Source organism: Panthera tigris, chromosome A2 (genome assembly GCF_018350195.1).
Source record: "Panthera tigris isolate Pti1 chromosome A2, P.tigris_Pti1_mat1.1, whole genome shotgun sequence".
Lineage (NCBI taxonomy): Eukaryota > Metazoa > Chordata > Mammalia > Carnivora > Felidae > Panthera > Panthera tigris.
The window spans coordinates 17,233,349-17,251,696 of record NC_056661.1 but is presented as its reverse complement, the minus strand read 5'-3'; the positions used below and the strand labels follow the sequence as shown (position 1 = coordinate 17,251,696).

The window sequence follows — 18,348 nt, the reverse complement described above, 5'->3', positions numbered from 1 at the left end:
CTTTGCAGCTGACCTGAGTCGCCCCAAGAGCACCTCCACCACTTCAGTGAAGAAGAACACCACTGTCCCCGGGGCAGCCCCCGCAGCAGGGGTGGCCCCCGGCCGAGCCAAGCCCACACCCACCCCTCCTCGGCCCTCTGGGACTCCTTCCTCGGACAAGAAGCCCACGTCAGCCAAGCCCGGCTCCTCTGCACCGAAGCCGAGCCGCTTGTCTACCAACGCTTCCACCCCTGATCTGAAGAACGTCCGCTCCAAGGTTGGCTCCACGGAAAACATCAAGCATCAGCCTGGAGGAGGCCGGGTGAGTCCAGGAGCTCGTGGTCCTTGGCATGCTAGCCCTTGCTTCCCTCCCTAACACGCCACACCCCTGGGCCCACCGAAGCAGAAGGGTTGTCATGACGTCGGATTCAATGTCACAGACTTGCAGCCTGGGCTCCACGTCCATCCGGCAGCAGACTGTGTGTGCTTCTGGTGTGTATTTTGGGCTTTAGGCGTACATTTTGGTTTGGAGGCAAAAGGGTTCTTGTACTTAACAAAACAAACAGGGAAGCCCTGGCCTGTGAGACCTGCTGGCTGTGCTCCCCACCCCTGTGCTGTGAGCATCAGGACCTGACCCGCAGGAGGGGGAACCTGGGCTTGGGAGAGGCATGTCTGCCTGAAAGAAGATAAGGTGCCCCCTTGTGGCCGGGGTGACTGCCCGCTGCAGGGAAGAAGGGCTGTCAGAAGGGCTGTGGTGGGGAGTGCTGTTGAGGGCCAGGTGCTTCACTCTTAAGGATTTTCTGTTTACATCCACCACAGAATTGTCAGCTGTTAGCAGGGATGGGACCTGGTGTAGCAAACGGTGGTGGCAAAAGTCCCAGTTTGGGTCCATGGAGCAGTAACCTCATTTCCTATGTGATTCTCTAGCACTTAAGACACCACACCTCCCATTCAGGGTAGGATCCTTAAATTGCTTCAACCCCAGAGCCTTTAAAACATTGAACAGGGCCCAGAATCCTGGTACTGTTGGAAGACACTGATGGCAAACTGGGATTAGTCTGGAATAAGGGCCTAAGAGTTGCTTTTGCTAAGAGGCTGTGGCTCTGGTGTACCCAGATGGTGTGACCATCCCCCCCCCTTCCTGTGCTCTTCTTACGCTTTCGTTGGGCAAAAATTGCAGGAGGTCTTGGTGAGGAGTTGAGTGACTTGGCCTGGTGAGTGGTGTGACACTTCCCGTCATCAATAGTGGCTCCTGTGACTACAGCAGCTTGCTTGGGGCGAGGACATTTGAGTGGGGGAGCATTGTGACTGGAAAACACACTCTCGGAAGAGAATCCCTAACTTAGCCCTCCTTCCCTCCTTCTCTCCGCGAATGGTGTCTCGATCTTGTCCTCGTGTCTCCAGACTATAGTCTGCAGCTCCTCCTTCTGGCTGGTTTGTCCCGGGAAACGGTTTGTTCCTAGGAGCAAGGGTGACCTGCTTCTGCATGGTGGCCTGGCCTGGATTCGAGTCCCCTACAGCTTTCTTCCCTTCTTGGCATTTGGGCTCTTACCCTCTTGGTTTGAAATTTGCCCTCCCTTTATCTCCATCCAGGCCAAAATAGAGAAAAAAACAGAGGCAGCTGCTACAGCTCGAAAGCCTGAACCTAATGCAGTCACTAAAACAGCCGGTCCAATTGCGAGTGCGCAGAAACCACCTGCTGGGAAAGTGAGTTTTATTTAGACTTTTACCTCTTGAAGGTGAAAGATGATAAACTGTTTCTTCCAGCCTGAGTCACTTTCCCTTCTATCGCACTTTTTTCCTATCCTTAACCAGTTTCTACTTCGCCCCCGCATTCCCTCCTCTCTGTTTGATGACTCAGCCATCAGAAAAAAGTTTTGTATTAACCCTGACAGTTAACAGATTTGGGAGCCCATTATCCTTTGGGGAATATTTATTCAGCTGGACAAAATGGATCCAAAAATTTTCAGCCACTTCCTTCACACTGACCTTGATGTGAAACCCACCCATTTTGTGTGCAAACACACACACAGCACCCATGTTCTTCCTCAGTAAAACATGGGATTGGTTACTCTGCTGCGCCTGGAACCCTGGAGCCCTGGTGCTTGTAATTGAACTAGAAGGCCCCTTTCATAACCTGCTGGGCATGGAGATAGCTTTATTTGCCCTGGTTCCCCATGTCACCTCCTCACTGAAAGTTTAGGTGCTCGTTCCCACTGGAAGCCCGCTCAGCCTAGGGATTGCATACCACCGGCAGGGCACAGGTAAACAGAAACTCTAGGTTCTTTCCTCTTACCTCCACACCCTGGAAGCAGGCCCCTCCTGCTTGCTGTGAGAACCTTCTTTTAGCTGTGGCAGGTAGGTCATCTGTCCATCCAGGGACTGCCAGAGAAGCCTTAACCTCCAGCCCTTAGGGACCAGGATGGACAGTCTCAGTGCAAGGAATTTGTACCCTCGGTGAGGCTTCTGGGTAACTCCTAGAGGCCCTGGAGGTCTCTGGTTCAGAGCAGGGTTTCACTGGGTAGTGGTTTGCTGACCAGTTATTCATCACTGACATTACCAAGAAGGCACGAATCAGTGAGGTATTTGGGCTGGAATCTCTTGGGGTGGATTTCTCTGTTCAGTGGAAAACTCTTCAGCTTGGGGCCTGCTTCATTTGTGAAGGGCTCTGAAGCAAAGGAAGGAAGGAGAAGCTGGCAACTGTTTCTCCTTGGGAAGGCTCAGAAAGAATTCTTTGTTCCAGCCCTTAGAGCCTGGGCCTTTGTGTGGCCGCATTCCAGGGAGAGCCATTCATAAACACGACAGTGTGCCTGTGCATCATTGCAGCCTTGCTTGGAGCTGGTTCTCTCTGCGCATGTAACTCACAGGGCACAGGACTGGGCATCTGGAGGATGGAAGAGGTGTTTTACTGTTGAGTTGAAAAAAAAGTCTAGACCAGAATCTCACTCTGGTCCTGTGCTTTCTCGAGCCCCCAGACGCAGGGGCTGCTACTTGTGGAGTGTGGAGCTGCTGAGGCTGTGGCCCGCGCTCCCCCTGGTGTCCGGATTCTGCATGGTGGCTCCAGCGGCCTCTGGCCCATCTGCATTTATAACTGAGCTATGCTGTCCCTTCCTTCCTGTAGCATCAGATCTGTGCCCTGTGAGCCAGCTGCCCAGCACTTCTCTGAGCAGCCGTTGCCTCCCCGAGTGGGTCTGTTTGCTGCAGTTCCCAGCCTCAGATTTAAGGGAAGTGCCGAGCTTCAGCGAAGACCAGTCCGGATAAGCAGGATCCTTGCAGAAAGCAGTCCCAGGACACTGTGTCTCAGCTCTCAGGGAGAGCAGGCAGGAGCGGGGCCATGCCTGAGTGCGCATCCGGGGCCTGCAGCTGGCTGGGCCTTGTGCACCACGGCCCAGCCCCAAGGAGCCCTTTTGCGACATGTGCTTCTGTGCTCGTGTTGTTCATTCATGTCTTCGCTCCCTGTCCTGCCACTTCAGATTCCTTCCCCTGTGCTTTTCCACAGCTGCTCTCCTGCAGGCGGGGGCGGAATTGTAACGGCACCCTGTGTCAGTCATTGTGATCACGTGTGGACTCACTGCCTGCCCTGTGTCGGTTCTAACCAGCCCTCTCCCTTTGTGTTGTTTTTTTCTGTTCTCTAACACTCCAGGTCCAGATAGTCTCCAAAAAAGTGAGCTACAGCCATATTCAGTCCAAGTGTGGTTCCAAGGACAATATTAAGCATGTCCCTGGAGGTGGTAATGTAAGTATGAGCTCTGGACAGCTGGTGTCTGAGCCGTAGCCCCGTGGGGCACCGGGGAGAGGGCCGCTTGCGCTCCCAGGACCACAGCAGCCTGGCTCGGGGCTTTCTTCCAGACACAGGCCAGCAAAGTGAGAGGAGGCTCAGTGCTCCTGTGTGTTAGGACCAGCTGTTTCTGGGGAACCCCTGACCAACACCCTGGTGATGCCCATTTGGCATCTTTTCTCATCTTCTCTTTCCCTTCTGCTCTCTTTCACCCACTTTCCCCTGTTCTGAGTCCTTCTTCTTCTTACTCCCTCAGCCCCTCCTTTTCTTTTTGTCCCCTTCCTCCTTCCGTCCAGACCACCTTTTATCACGCTGCCCTTCTGTGCCAGCCCTACGCTGTGTGTTGGGGGCATAGTGACTCCAGCTAACAGGCCCTGGTCTAACGTTAGAGAACACCCTGTTCACCTTCCACGTGTCCTCGTGACAGTGCTCAGGCAGGCGGGACCCCAGCGTGCACCAGAGGTGTGTTATGGAGAGGCCACATGCAGCCTCTGCCTTCGTGGCTTCTCCCCTGCTTCTCTCCCCACCCCACAGTCAGGGAGCTCATCCTGCTCTGTCTCTCTAGGCTTCGTTCAGTTCCTTCTCCTTACTGTCTTGGACTGGACTGAGTTCTGCTCTGCTCACCCTTTTCATTTTCGGCCTTTGTCCCTCCTGTCCCCTCAGTGGCCATGCCATCCTGCCTGTGGCTTACAAACACTCCCCAGCCCGGTGGTCGTATTGTGAGGAATCAGCCTCAGGGCAGCCCTGTCTTGCCCCACACAAGGCCCCTTCTTGCACCTCCTTCCCAGTCACTTCCCACCAGTGGCTCTTCTAATGTGGGTAGAAAGCGCACTCTTGACGTGGAGGTGGGGCGTACTCAGCCGGCCTGGTAGCTGGCCAGACGTTAGCCAGCCTGGTGTGCGATGAGCTGAAGTGGGTGAAGTGTTTAAAGACAGTATCTAGTTAAGGTGATAAAGATCCAGCTTAGGAGGGCCCCAGGTAGGCACCAGCCTCAGCTTTTCCTTTCAGGCTTTTGACCTAGGTGAGAACAGGAGGTGAGCAGAGATTATGAGGGAACTGGTCATTGTGTGTGTGACACAGAAATACATTTGTGTATAGTGTGCAGTTATATGTACAAGGTAGGAAAATAGACATGTATTTTTTTTTTCAAAGTTTGTTTTGAGAGAATGCGGGAGAGAGCACACATGCACAAGTGGGGGAGGGGCAGAAAGAGAGGGAGAAAGAGAATCCCAAGCAGGCTTCGCACTGTCTGCACCGAGCCCAACTCAGGGCTCGATCTCCCGAACCATGAGATCTCGACCTGAGCCCAAACCAAGAGTTGGACGCCTAACAGACTGAGCCCCTGGGCGCCCCAAAATAGACGTCATTTATCTATCACTTACTGTGGTCTTGGCACATTGCCTACATGTGACTTCCAAGATTTTTTTTTAAGCATTGTATTGTAGGAGGCTTCCTTAAGCAGCCTCTCATTCGGAAACCTGCCTGTGAGCAGTGTTTCCAGGTGGGGAGATGAAGGTAGACGGCCTTGACTGAGGGGCCATACTTGCTTCCCTCAGCCCCTCCATAAAGCCACCACAGATAGACACGCAGCTGAGAAAGAGTGGGCCCGCTGGCACAGGTAGAACAGTGTCACACGTCACCCGCAGACCCCATCCCCTCCTGTATAGAAATTCTGAAGTTAGCACCCAGATGAGAGGCTGGAGCTGGGTCCCAGTTAGTGCTGCGCGGCGCCCCCGTGTACATACAAATGTCCCCTTTTTTGAGAGCCAGGAGGACATCAGGGCAGGGCACGTAGCAGATTTCCCCCCAGTTTAAAATTTTGTGACCGTTTTTCTTCCATTCCACCCCCGTGAGGGGGGATATGTGCGCGTCATGGGTTCTGAGGCCTGGGGGCACTGCCATCTCAACAGCCCGTACTGCTGTCCACAGCAGCCCGCGGGTCCTCACAGGCCAGTGGGGCAGATTGCGGAAACGGCTGCAGCGAGGTTGAGGTACCGTGCTTGCCGGGGTTGGTGTGTGGGAAGAGGACCACGGAGACAGGCATGGCTTCTGCTAGCTGCCGGGCTTTGCCGGGGAGAGGACCTTTGAGAAACACGTCATAGGCCAGAGAAGCAGCACGTGGCTCCCTAAAGCTTTGAGTGGAGGCGAGTGGCCAGGGGAGGGAAGGAGGGGAGGATTGTTTGGCAGTTACTATGGATTCTCTACATACCAGCCCAAGGAGGCAGAGTGACATCTCAGAGGTGGTGGGTTAAGTGAGGGGGACACAGTTCAGCTTTTTAAAACGTTTAATCATAGGCATTTTTCAAATACATGCAAAAGTAGAAAAGAATCCTACAATGTACCCAGCTTCATTTATTATCCTTGTGGCCGATCATTTGTTTGTTTTTAATTTTATTTATTTATTCTGAGTGATTTCTACACTCAACTCACAACCCTGAGATCAAGAGTCACAGGCTCCACTGACTGAGCCAGCCAGGCGCCCCTCCTTGTAGCCAATCTTATCTTCTGTGTGTTCCCACCCTGATTATTTTGAAGCCAGTCCTAGATACATCATTCATCTGTAAATATTCCATTCATAACTTTAAGATAACTCTTTAATGTACGTGTGTAAAACCCCTACTGACACTCAGGATACAAGTAGGGACCATAAATTGTGGTTGGTTGATGCGTCTCTTGTTTCTTATAACCTTAGGTTTCTTTTACTCTACAGGCACCCTTCAGTTTTTGTTTGTAGCAGCATTTTATAAATGAGTAAACTAAGTGGTTTGTCCTAGAATCTGGCTTCTGCTGATCATATCCCCGTGTTTTGATTTAATATACTCCTTTGTCCCTCCATATCTTTAAATTGATTCAGGTTTGATTTTTTTTTTCTCCCCCAGCTCTTTGCGAGACTTTTATAGGTAGTGGTGGTGTTTCTGTCAGGAGGCATATTGTGTTTCACTGTCTGGTCCCCCACCCGCCCCCACTCTCTGATGGCCAGTACCTAGACCCACGCGTTGAGTAGGGGTATACTATGGTGAGGCTCGAGTTCTCCCATTCCTTCTTCGTTTATTGGCTGGGATACGTCCGCAAAGCAGAATTTCCCCTGATCAACTATTCTTTACCTGAGAACCAGGCAGGAGGTAGAGAAGCAGTGGCTTCGGTCGCAGAACAGTCTCAGGAAATGTGCAGGCCCCAGGCCTTGGAGGGTGACCCCTGGAACCCCTCCCAGGTGTCTCAAGGGTGGCACAAGATGAACCTGCCACCATTGCTGCAGGACACGTGTTGTCTTGGTCTCAGTAGCTGGCAGATGTTTGCTTGGGAAAAGTACTTCCCTGTTTCCCTGTTGGGAGAATTGTGGCCTTGTTGGAAATGTGAGGCAAAGTGGAGGCTGTTGTGTTGAGATGATAATTGTACTTTGTAAATGATTACTGAACGTGGAAGCAGTCAGTGTCCTGCTGAATCTGATGTCCCTCCGAAGGGTGGAGTGAAGAAGAGGTAGAGTGAAGCCAGAGCCTTTGAAGAAGGTGACCTTTGAAGGGCTTTGAAGGATGGGGAGGAGAATGCAGTGGGCTTGCTTGGCTAGGGAATAGTATGAGCAGAGTTCTGGACACAGTGAGGATGGCTCAGGCAAGCTGATGATTATGGGAAGTTACTCTGTGCCAGGCCTTGGGCTGCGAGTGGACGTAGAACGATGCAGTAGACATCACATGTATCCTCTTGCAATAGGGTGGAAACCGTATTTCCTGACACTGGAGAAAGGAAGATGGGGTCCTAGAAGGTAGCCATTGAACGGCACTGTGATGAAACCCCACCAGAAGGGCATGACACCTGCCGGCAGGGCCCCGTGGGCCACCGCATGAAGGACTTGATTGTGGCGGAAAGCCAGGCTCTTCCACAGAACCAAGGAGCGGCTGGGCCACTCACGGGAACTGTGGTGTTTTCATCCCAGAACCCAGTGCCCCTCTATAGATGACGTCCTTTCCTAATTTAAACACATGCCATCAGTCGTGGCAGCAAGATGTTTTTCCAGGGCTCCTGCGGGGCAGACCTAGATGAAAGTCCGTTGGCCACCTCAAAAGTAGGGGCAAGTGTAGAGGACACCCAGACAAGTCTCCAACCCCAACGGGATTCATTTGTATAAAAGGCCATTCCTCCTCTTGATTGCTCACCAAATGTGGACAGGATGGCAAATCTGTGAAAGGCCTCGTGGAGCCTGTAGTCGTGCACAGTCGCGGCAGATGTGGAGCTCCAGGCTACCGCGCTGGGCCCATCGTGCAAATGCTTAGTATCCTTAATAATGAGCAGAGCAGCCAAGACTGGGCCTCTTTCACGTGTAAATCAGCAGAATTTTGTTGGCGGCGGGGTTTCTTGTTTTCACTTTTATTTGCATTTATTTTATGCAGAATTTACTCCCGGGCCGTAAGTTTTTGTTCCTTCGGTCTCTTCTGAGGTATCTTTTTTTTTTTTTCTGTGCAACTTCCTCTTCTGGTTTGGGAATAATCTGCTCTTTTCCAGTAAGGATCGTCTCTCACTGTGGCAATCTGACCACGAGCCCTGTAAGTCCTACGCCACATCTTGGGGGCTTTGTCCACCTGGATGTGCAGTGACCAGAGGATCTACATCTAAACCCCTAAGTTCAGCAGTACTCTCTGCATTTTTAAGTGTGTGCAGTAAAATTACACACTCTCTTTGGGCCACTGACGCTGTGTCCAGCCCTGCTGTTAGGCCTGGGCACACCACTGTCTCCACCATTGTAGCAACAGAATGGCACACGTTGCTTCTGCAAAGTGACATCATTCAGTTACTTTGTGGCATTTCAGATACATGCATTCTTGATGGCCTGGGCAGTGTTTCACATGTGTTCTTAAATTGAACACGAAGAGTTGAACCTCTTGTGTGATTTTGTAGGGTTTTCTGGGTCAAGTAAATAGCGAACTGTTTTCAGAAATCACCTTCAGCCACTCACGGGAAGAGCGTTGTTGTTGTTTTTAATGGGAATAGCCAGGGCTGGGAGGATATGGAGACAAACCACGTAAGCTCTCTGGTGGGGGTCCGTTGTCACATTCCTGGAAACCCGGCCTCATGCTTCAGGAACCTTAAAACAGTCCCAACCTTTGACCGGGTAACTGAAGTTCTGGGCATTTTGCTTGAGAGGTCATCAGAATTGCCATGACTTCTGTTCACAAAGATATTTATTGCTGCCAGAGTTTTAATGGTGAAAAATTAGAAAAAAAAAACAAAAACAAAAACAAAAAAACCTTAAATGTTCCCTATCTGGCGTAGGTTAGGTTTATATAAGATCTTACAGAATGGATTATTATGTGGCCCCTTCTTAACATTTCCCAGCTTTTATGGGGAAAATGCTTATAACATGAATTAAACAGGAATACAAAATCATAGACACATACGTAGAAATCTGTGCTGTCAGCCATGAGGGGAAAATGCACTGAAACGAACTAAGAGGAAAACACCAAAACATCATTCCAGGTTATCTCTGGGCCAGGAGTTGATGGGTGAGATTTCAGGTGGAAGAAGAGGACATTTCAGGAGATGGGGGTCCAGAACAACTGGAGAAGAGCTGCCTGGCAGGTGCCCGGACAGGGTGGGAACATTGTGGAGCGTGTGGGAACCTTGGTTCAGTCTGGCAGGAGGTGAGTTCAGAAGCTGCAGGGGCGGCAGGATGGATGAAGCGTTCTTTTAAGCACTTGGGGAGGTGAGCCTGACCTTGAGCAGACTGAGGTAGGGCCTTACACAGGGAGAGAAGAAACTTGAACGTGGAGATTGTCAAGGGAACACAGGTTTGGCCCTGAAATATATCCTCTCTCTGAGGCAATAATATTTTGTGGTTTATTTCTCAGGTTCAGATTCAGAATAAGAAGGTGGACATCTCTAAGGTCTCCTCCAAGTGTGGGTCCAAGGCTAACATCAAGCACAAACCTGGTGAGTGCAGTCCCCTGCTTCCCCCAGGGTGCCTGGGCCTCACCTGGGCTGGGTCTCCCCGCTGTGCTTTTGTCATTCCATAAAGATTCCTGGAGGCCGGGCCGCCACCCCCACCCCCACACCCCCTCCCCAGCCGGCGGAGGGGACAGTTCAGTGCAGTTCGGAGCCTGTCGGGAGGGGCGCCCCAGGCGCTAACCTCTTAGGCGCATCCGAGGAGGAGGGGGTGGTAAAGGCCGCTGTCCACACGGGCATCACCGCACCCCTGTTAGCGCGCCGGGAGCCAGTGTCGGGGGCGCCGTTCGACTGCTGGCGGCAGATATTCCCAGGCAGTGACGCCCCAGCTGTGAGCTCCCGCAGGACAGAGTCGTTGGGTAGCGCTGCCCAGGCCGCGGGTGAGGGTCTTGCTGCTGGGGCGGTGTGACTTCCTCCTGGCGGCGTGCTCCCGCCTCCACTGTCCTCCCCTCCAGCCGTGTGTCCTGGTTCTGGGTGACAGTAGACCAGGGCTAGGGCACTTCCCCTGCAGCGGCAGGCACGTGGCTGGCAGATCTGGCTCCTTGGAGGTCAGGCGCCAGGGGCCACTTAAGGTGAAGGCAAGGAACTCTCGGCAGAATGTGTTCTGTTTAAAAGGGTCAGAACAGTTTGGCCCTTCACTCACCTCATCTCCCCCCTTTTATCTGGAAAATCCACTCTTGCGCGATGCCACCTTCCCCGGTGCCGCTGACTGACCCGAGGCTGGGTGTTTCGGCGGTGGGGAGGGGTGGGCAGGAGTAGGACAGGCGGCCAACTTGGCACAAAGCCGGGTGCTCTGGTTTGTGACGCGGGCTGAGGAGACGGGCCTCCAGAGGGGTGGGCCTGGGAGAGCAGGGCAGCCCCACACCCTGTGGCCACACTGTGGCTGTGAGCCCTGAACCTCGCCCTTGTGCACTGGCCGCCCGAGCGCGCTGGGCCCTGGGGCTGGTCCAGTCTGTGCCTGTCCTTTCTCAGCTCGGTGCCGGGACTACTCCCACCTCTCCTCCTTTTCCTCCACGACAGAGAAGCCTCTTTCCATTTGCCTTCTTTTCACTACAGTGTGGCTCATGCAGCAGCACAGACAGACCCCGCCGCCACCCTACCTCTGGCCATCGCCAGCCTGGCGGTGACTTTGGGCAAGTCACTCCTCTTGTCCAGCATCCGCTCTGGCGGCTGTAAAACAAGGGTCCTGACCCTGCCGGACAGGGCGTTCCTGCACTGCACGGAAGCGGGGCGCCCTGCCCCACCCAGTCAGGGGGTCGTGACGTTGGCTAGAGAACCCGAAGCAGACACCATCTCGGCGCCTTTAGAGGCTTGGCTGGAGGCTGTGCTGCAGGCCTGCGGTGGTGCTGAGGGTGCCTTTCTTCTCTGTGGAGGTGTTGCCGCTGGCCGGATGCAGACTGTCAGCCCAACTTTGAGAAGACTAGCCCTGTTTGACAAACATGTCCACTGTCCTTTCCTCCTCCTCTGTGCTCAGAGCCACGTTCCCCATTTCTGTATTGGGCACATAGCCAGTCCTCGGCCCAGCTAGGATTCCTGGTCCCACTGCCTGGCTTTGCCTATGTGACCGGTTGTATTTTGGTACCAGGTGGAGGAGATGTCAAGATTGAAAGTCAAAAGTTGAACTTCAAGGAGAAGGCCCAGGCGAAGGTGGGATCCCTCGATAATGTGGGCCACCTGCCTGCAGGAGGTGCCGTGAAGGTAGTGAGTGGGTCACCAGGGGGACATGGCTTGGGCCGGGTGGGAGGGGTTATGCAGCCGGAGTCTGGGTCCCAGGTACTGGGCGCCTGTCACCGCCCCTCAGTATCTTCAGAAGTCTTGTGTCACCCACACCATTGTGTTTTCCCAGTGTCCTTCATCAGTCCTGAGTGAGGCAGGAGAGGTAAAGAGGCCGCAACCCAGCTGCCTCTCATCTGTCCAGCTGGAGACAGAACCTCTCCTAACAGCCATGGCCCTCCTTACTTTTTGAGCCCATCTCAGCCATTTCCAAGGGGACTATGGGCTGGGGCACAGACTCCCACAAAGCACGGTTCTCCCCAGCTACCTCATGAGGGGGTCCAGGCTCCATGCCGGGCTCCATTCTGGGCCTGCTGGGAGCAGGATGCCACATTTGCAACTCCTGGTGACACCTGCCTCTAGAGGGACTGCCATGGCCAGGGCTCAGGTGGGCAGGACTTCCCATCCTCTGGACTGGCTGGGCCTCTCCTCCCTTCCCACCCTGTCTCCTTCCCTCCCCCCCTCCTTCCACGGCACTGTGAGACCTTTGTGTGCCAAGATGTTGTCTGTCCTTCGTTCTGTGTTGGGCGGTTGGGGGGGACACAGAGGGCGGCACCTTGCAGGCTTCTGTGCATGACCACAGCTGCAGCTGCTCAGGGGAAGGTGAGCCAGGGAGAGGGACACAAGAGCAGCGGCTGGGGCCTTCGCTTCTGCATCTGATGCCTAGCCCAGCCTCTGTCCCCTCTTCCCTCCTTCCCTCGGTGCTCCGGTTCAAGGCCTGACTGGCTTCTGTGAATGTGTGGGGTCCTGGCTCTGTCACAGGCTCCCAGTTCACGCCTCCATACCTTTGAGGAGCCACTCCCCAGTCTGTCCTCCGGGGGCCCTAACTCGGATGTAGTCGCTAGTCCAAAGCCACATGGCAAGTACATGTAGACCAGGGTTTACACCTGCACCTTTCTGACCCCACGTCTTATGTTCTTTTTTTTATTCACATCATCTCCCTTAATTATTTCTGGAATTGTCTTTCTGATACAGAGGCCCGTCTCCTTCACTGTTCTGATTAGAAACCACTGTAGAGTCTTCCATTGCCACCTTTTGGGTGTTCTGGGGCACGGGTGGCCTCCCACTGGCCTCCCCTCTTCTGTCCACCCCATCCTCCTCCCGCAAAGCGCTGCAGGCCCCGAAGTCTCCCTGGTCCCCCCTCCCTGGACCCCTTCCTCCCTCCTCTGTGTCCCCAGGCTCCAGAAGGGTGCCCCGCACAGAAGAGGTCTCGGTGTCTGGGGAGGGGTAGATGAGCAGGCAGGGCTCATGAGTTCCCAAGAGAGCCCCTTTAGCACCCGCTCTCTGGTGGGTGTGGTCTGGGACTCATCGGTCCGGTCCGAGGTGGTGAGCTGCACCCCTTGGGAACTGACTCCCAGCTCCCAGAGCTCCTTAACTGGCCTGCAGCACCCCTGCTTCCCGACCGATTCCAGACCCGCTGTCTAGAGATCGTTCCCAGGGTTTTTGCCAGTGATCAGATGTCACGGCTGTTTGGTGTCGGCCTTGCTGAGAAGCCCGCACCTCTCCCTTCAGAAAGACCGCATGAAACCGTGCACTCCACAGAGGAGCCCCCCAGGGTGTGTCACTAGCCAGGCTGCACGCTGGGCCCGAGGCTGTGTTCTTGCCCTACACTGGCCGCCCAAGCCAGGGGTCCTCTCACAGGCAGGGTAGGGGTGGGGAGTACGTGGTCTAAAGTCTCCAGATGACTGTGCCTAAATCCAGTGGCCGGGGAGGGGTGGGGGGTGGGCAGGGGGCAGGGAGGGGCTGTGTGTAAAACCCACCATCACCCATCCCACCTCCTCCCCGACTGACCCTACACTGTCTCCCCCACTGTTTCATTGTAGACTGAGGGCGGTGGCAGCGAGGCCCCTCCGTGTCCGGGCCCCCCCGCTGGGGAGGAGCTGGCCAGCCCTGAGGCAGCGCCCGAAGCTGGCGCCCCCACTTCAGCCAGTGGCCTCAGTGGCCACCCCACCCTGGCAGGGGGTGGTGACCAAAGGGAGGCCCAGACCTTGGACAGCCAGATCCAGGAGACAAGTAAGTGGCTGGGCTTGGCCTGAGGGCCAGCCGGGGGCCCTGCCACTGTTTGCAAATTGAAACTCCTTTTTTTTTTTTGACTAGAGTATGGACTAAATTTTAACCAAGCAACCTTTTATTTTCCAGGCATCTAATGATGACATTCTGGTCTCGTCTTCCGTCCCCTGTGTTCCTCCTCTTGTGTCCCTTGTTCCCCCCTCCCTTCCCTCCTCCCGTGTCACTGCAGATTGAGACCTACAGGCTGACGTTCCGGGCAAACGCCAGGGCCCGCACCGACCATGGGGCTGACATTGTCTCCCGCCCCCCCCACTTCCCTGGCGGCCCCAGCTCAGGCACCCGGGCCCTTGGCTCCCTCACCCGGGCTGCTCTATAGACCCCACACGGCTTGGGTGCTGGGCAGTCCTCTGGGTCCCCGCCCCATCCCCCTGCCTTGCTTGCCCATGGCAGTAAGCCCGCCCCCAGACCTCCTCCAGTCCCTGCCCTGGGCCCAGCTCCTTGCTTCCTTCCTGTCCCATCATTGCTCACTGCTCCGTAGACGAGGTTGGAAGGTGAATGGGGTGGGGAGGCCAACTTGGGATCTTGTGGGATCTAGGAGGGAGGGATCCAGATTCCAACCTCGTCTTTGGGTTTTTCGGACCAAACCCAAGAGAAACTGACATACCCGCCCTCCTCGCCGGGTCCACCTGGAGGGAAGAGTGGAAGTGGATGGCCACGTGGTGGCAGGGTGCTGCCTACATCCCCTGGAGCCCACTAAGCCACTGCCTCTCTCCTTGACCCCACAGTGGTGCCCACCACGCAGGTGGGGCCAGGTGCCTCTTGCTGCCCTGCCCCAAGTTAGTTAGGGGTTGGTTCTGCCTGTCCCCGCTGCTTCCTGTACCTGCCTAGCTGCTGCCACACTTCCCTTTCTCTTGTTTTATCCTTTTTTTTTTTTTTTTTTTTTAATAACCTAAAAACTGGTAGAGGAGTTTTGCAGGTTGAAGCCATGTCTAAATGAAAGTTCTCAGTAGGTGTTAAAGGAAATGGGGAGGGGACATCCTTAAGCCTCCAGCCGGGAGGTCAGGCATCGGGGGCTGCCTTGGCCTGGGCAGCTTGGGGCCCCAGAGTGTGTGGGCAGGGTGGGTGAGATGCAGGGGCTGTGGCCTGGTGAGCATAGGGCACACTAGGGGCTGGTCAGAGCGTGGACTGGTTGTTCTGGTATTTTGTGTGTATGCTGCTTTTCTTTTCTAACCAAGAGGCTGGTTTTGGTATCTCTGTCTCATTCCCTGGGATCTAGTGGGAGATATAAGCTCGAGGCCGGAGAAAGAGGGAAGGGCTGTGGAGGTCAAAATTCTCCAGGCTTGCAGGCCTAGGACACTAGAGCCCTCAGTGACTGGGGTGCCCCAGATGTCCAGAACTCATGTGGATGATGAGGAATCAGGTATGGAAATTTAAAAATAAAAGCATGAGACAGGCCACCTCCCTTCCCTTACAGCCTGACTGGAGAGTGGGGAGAGGCAAGGCCAGCCTGTGGAGGGGTGTCCCAGCCAGGGCCGGTCTTGGGATGGCTGCAATGATGAGAAATCCCGGGAATTGTATTGACACGGAAGATTCTTATTGCACTTGTATTTTTTTTTTTTTTTTTTGTATTAAAGTTTGCATGGTTTCTAATAAAGGATTAAAATGTAACAGTTTGTAGTGAAATGGCCGGGGAGTCTCCCAGGGCTTCTCCTCCGGAAGAGCATTTTCTGCAGTGCAGACTTGCCCCGAGGAGGTGGCCACAGACTCAGCCCCTCGTCTTCCCCGCCGCTGCTCCCGGTGACCCTTGGAGCTGAGAAGGTAGGGGCTCTTGACTTAGGTTCAGATTTGATCTCCGTGTAGAGGGAGGGCATCTGGGCCAGCAGGTTCTCCCACTTCTGAGGTAGCATTTTCCTTGGGGAGGTTTGACGCCACATCCCCAGCTCCCCAAGCACATACTGTGGGGGGGGGCCTGTGGAGAAAGTGTTCCCCGAGCCAAAGACTGAAGAATGCTTTGTGCCAAGGACATTGGGGCACCCGTGTTTTGTCAGCAGGAGGAAGTGGCAGAATGAAGCAGTAGACAGTGCAGGGCCCGAAGGTACCTGTGCCCTCTTTGTGTTAGTTCCAGGCCCACACGGATGCTGAGGTTGACAACTGGCTCTGGGTCCACAGGTAGGGGTAGGAGAGGTGACCCTAGTAGAGAGCTCTCTAGGTGGGCTGGAGTGGTCGTTCTTCTGAGGGGTGGTCTTGTCCCAGCTCCCTTGAAGTGTCCCCCAAGCCAGAGAAGCTGAGAAGGCTGCCCTGACAGCTGGGGACCAGAGGCCCCTGTGAGCTGTTACTACCTGCAGCCGTTTGGGGGTGTGACATTTCTGTACTTCCGGTTTGCTTATGGCTCAGCTATTGCCTGTGTCAATCTGTGATTCCGTTGTACCGATTTCAAGAGTAAATAAAGCTCGTGATGTCCCACCACACAGGCCCTGTATCTTCTGTGTGTCCTCGTTGGTCTCCGCTAGCCCGTCGCCTCGTATCGGGAGACTGATGTGTGCACTGTGCAGTCTTGACGACCGTAGCCTCTCATCTGTGAATTTGTGGATGCAACCAAGGGGAAGTCCCAGCTTGTGGCAGGGCTGCCACACAACCCGAGGGTTAAGGTTCAGGTGCCCTTAGCTGCCTGAGGAACTTCTCTCCCAATTCTGCTTGGGGCTGGGAGGTGGCAGCCAGATTCCACGAGGACACGCGCTGTGCACGTACCGCTGGCCCGGAGAGGGAGACGTGAGTGAGTGCATGCTCAACACCTGCTGTCCCAACCCGCAAAGGCAGGGATGGTGCAAACAGGCTGCCTGCCACGTGGGCGCGGAAGCAGCTGTAGGACCAGGCAGGCCCCTGGGACGCAGGTCCCACACCAGCTAAGCCCCTCCCTCCCATGACCTCAGCCTCGCAATAAGCGGGAGTTTGGGAAGCGGGGGATGCTGGGGCCCTGAGAGAGGAGCCCCCAGCGGAGAGCAATGCTCACAAGGGATAAATAGAACTTTATTTTAAATAAACATTTGCACTCTGTACACAGCCCCAGCAGACACGGGGCTCAGTCATCGGCTGTCTTGCGCACGTCAAAGCTGCCACAGGGCCCACGCAACAGCTCCGCCAGCAGGGCGAGCAGCTGCCCGTGCTCCTGCTGCACGCCGGGCGGGAGTGCGGCCAGCTCACTGCGCAGGCTCCGCTCCACCATGCGGCCCAGGGCCCGGCGCAGCTCCCTCAGCAGCCGCACGGTGCGGGAATCCCCCTCCAGCCTCAGCAGGTCACTGTCACTCAGGGAGATGGTGGCCCGGCGCCCATCATCTGGGGGAGGGAGGAGGCGGCAGAGGGCTAGGGTGAGGCCAGGCCCCGGTGGATACAGACCGGCCCGAGCCGCAACGGGGGTGGGGGTGGGGGTGTGCCGGCACCCACCACGTATGTGGACGTCCCCGTCTGTCAGCAGCAGCACAGCCAGCGGGTGCACCTGGGAGGAGTCCCGGACGAAGACGCTGCCATTGGACTTGACGGCCATGAAGTACGTCAGCCATCGGCTCCGGAGCCGCGTGGCCTCCCTGAGGAACACAGGGCTGGGTGAGGCTGCCCTCCTAGGGAGCACGCCCACTGCTCCTCCCCTGCCCTGCCTGCCTCCCACCTGTTGATGGTCGACTTATGCAGCAAGATGTTGCCTGATTTGGTCCTGTATGTGACGCTGTTGGGCTTGAACTTGCCCTGCCGGGTCACCTTGCCCTGCCTCACCTGCAAGGATGAAAGAAAAGACAGACGGGCTGAGCAAGAAGCCGCTTGCTCAGCCGCGGATGAATCCGCGGAGGCCGAGGCCCCCCGGGCCCGCCCCGAGGCAGCACCTGGATGAGGTTGGGGTAGAGGCCGGCCATCAGTACGCCCTTCACCAGCTCCTCCTCCTCACTGTACTCGTTGCACTGGGCAGAAGCCAGGGTGCAGTCCGAGGGCTTTCCCACCAGGAAAGCCTCATAAATGTTCTCTGAGAACTGCTTGATGAGTCCTGGGGAGTTGGGGGCGGGTGAGCCTGCGGCCCCCGAAGCCACGAGGCTGGGGGACGACACGCTCCGTGGTGCCTCAGCCAGGGGGGTGTGGGCCGGGAGGGGCTGGAGACGGGGTGAAGCCCACTGACCGTGGATGAAGCGCAGGCTGGGTGCGTACAGCAGGTTCTCCTCCAGGTAGTTCTCCCGGGAGCTGCGGTCCTGCCAGCGCAGCACCTCCTCCCAGCCGGCCACGGCCCGCACGAAGGCCAAGTGGTCGCTGCCACTGTCATGGCTCAACAGCGCCTTCACCTGGGAGGCAGTGGGAGGGCGCGCCGGGGTCACAGGGGGAGGGCTGGCGGTGGCCGCCTCGGGACAGAAGGTGGGGGTGGGCCGAGAGGAGCAGCAGAGGGCCACGGGACGGGACGGGGCTGGGTCTGACCTTGTCCACCTCCGCCCGGTTCTGCAGGCTACTGCTGAAGGGGTCCCGGGTGAGGCAGGAAACGACCACCAGCAGCGGGTGCAGGCAGCGGAATATGGCAGCCAGCACTATGGCCTTGGCCAGCCGAGGGTCGGTGGAGATATGGGCCAGGCGCTGCCCCAGGGTGGTCAGGTACTCCCGCTGGTCCAGCACTCCTGCAACAGTTCGGCATCAGGATCGCCCGTGAGAGCCATGCCGTGACCCCCGCCGGGCTGGTCCCGCCACACTCACCGATCTCCTGGAGCAAGATCACGGCCTCGTCCACTGCCTTAATGTTCGGACTGTCCACAGCCTTGGAAAGGAACTCCACTGCCTGCAGCAAGAACCGGCCGGAGCCTGCCATGAGCCCGAGTCCCGCCCACGCCTGACCACGTCCAGCCCATGCC

General features: G+C 55.9%; 2 protein-coding genes across 9 annotated transcripts in view; one reads left to right on the top strand and one right to left on the bottom strand.

The window, feature by feature from the left end:
- The window catches only part of MAP4 (microtubule associated protein 4), a 193,728-nt gene extending 177,786 nt beyond the window's left edge, over nt 1–15,942 (top strand). Inside the window, 7 exon segments of the mRNA XM_042978817.1 lie at nt 9–301; nt 1,573–1,686; nt 3,623–3,715; nt 9,598–9,679; nt 11,277–11,389; nt 13,288–13,477; nt 13,604–15,942. Coding sequence (XP_042834751.1) covers nt 9–301; nt 1,573–1,686; nt 3,623–3,715; nt 9,598–9,679; nt 11,277–11,389; nt 13,288–13,477; nt 13,604–13,611 — 893 coding nt within the window. The 3' untranslated portion in view covers nt 13,612–15,942.
- Nucleotides 15,943–16,480: 538 nt separating this feature from the next.
- The window catches only part of DHX30 (DExH-box helicase 30), a 30,247-nt gene continuing 28,379 nt past the window's right edge, over nt 16,481–18,348 (bottom strand). For all 8 annotated transcript variants that reach the window (XM_042978818.1, XM_042978820.1, XM_042978822.1 and 5 more), the window contains 7 exons: nt 18,194–18,275; nt 17,924–18,117; nt 17,634–17,793; nt 17,347–17,504; nt 17,136–17,239; nt 16,916–17,055; nt 16,481–16,807 (listed from right to left, as the gene is read on the bottom strand). In XM_042978818.1, the coding sequence (XP_042834752.1) occupies nt 16,554–16,807; nt 16,916–17,055; nt 17,136–17,239; nt 17,347–17,504; nt 17,634–17,793; nt 17,924–18,117; nt 18,194–18,275 (1,092 nt within the window). In that variant the 3' untranslated portion in view covers nt 16,481–16,553. The remainder of the gene's footprint in view (nt 16,808–16,915; nt 17,056–17,135; nt 17,240–17,346; nt 17,505–17,633; nt 17,794–17,923; nt 18,118–18,193; nt 18,276–18,348) is intronic.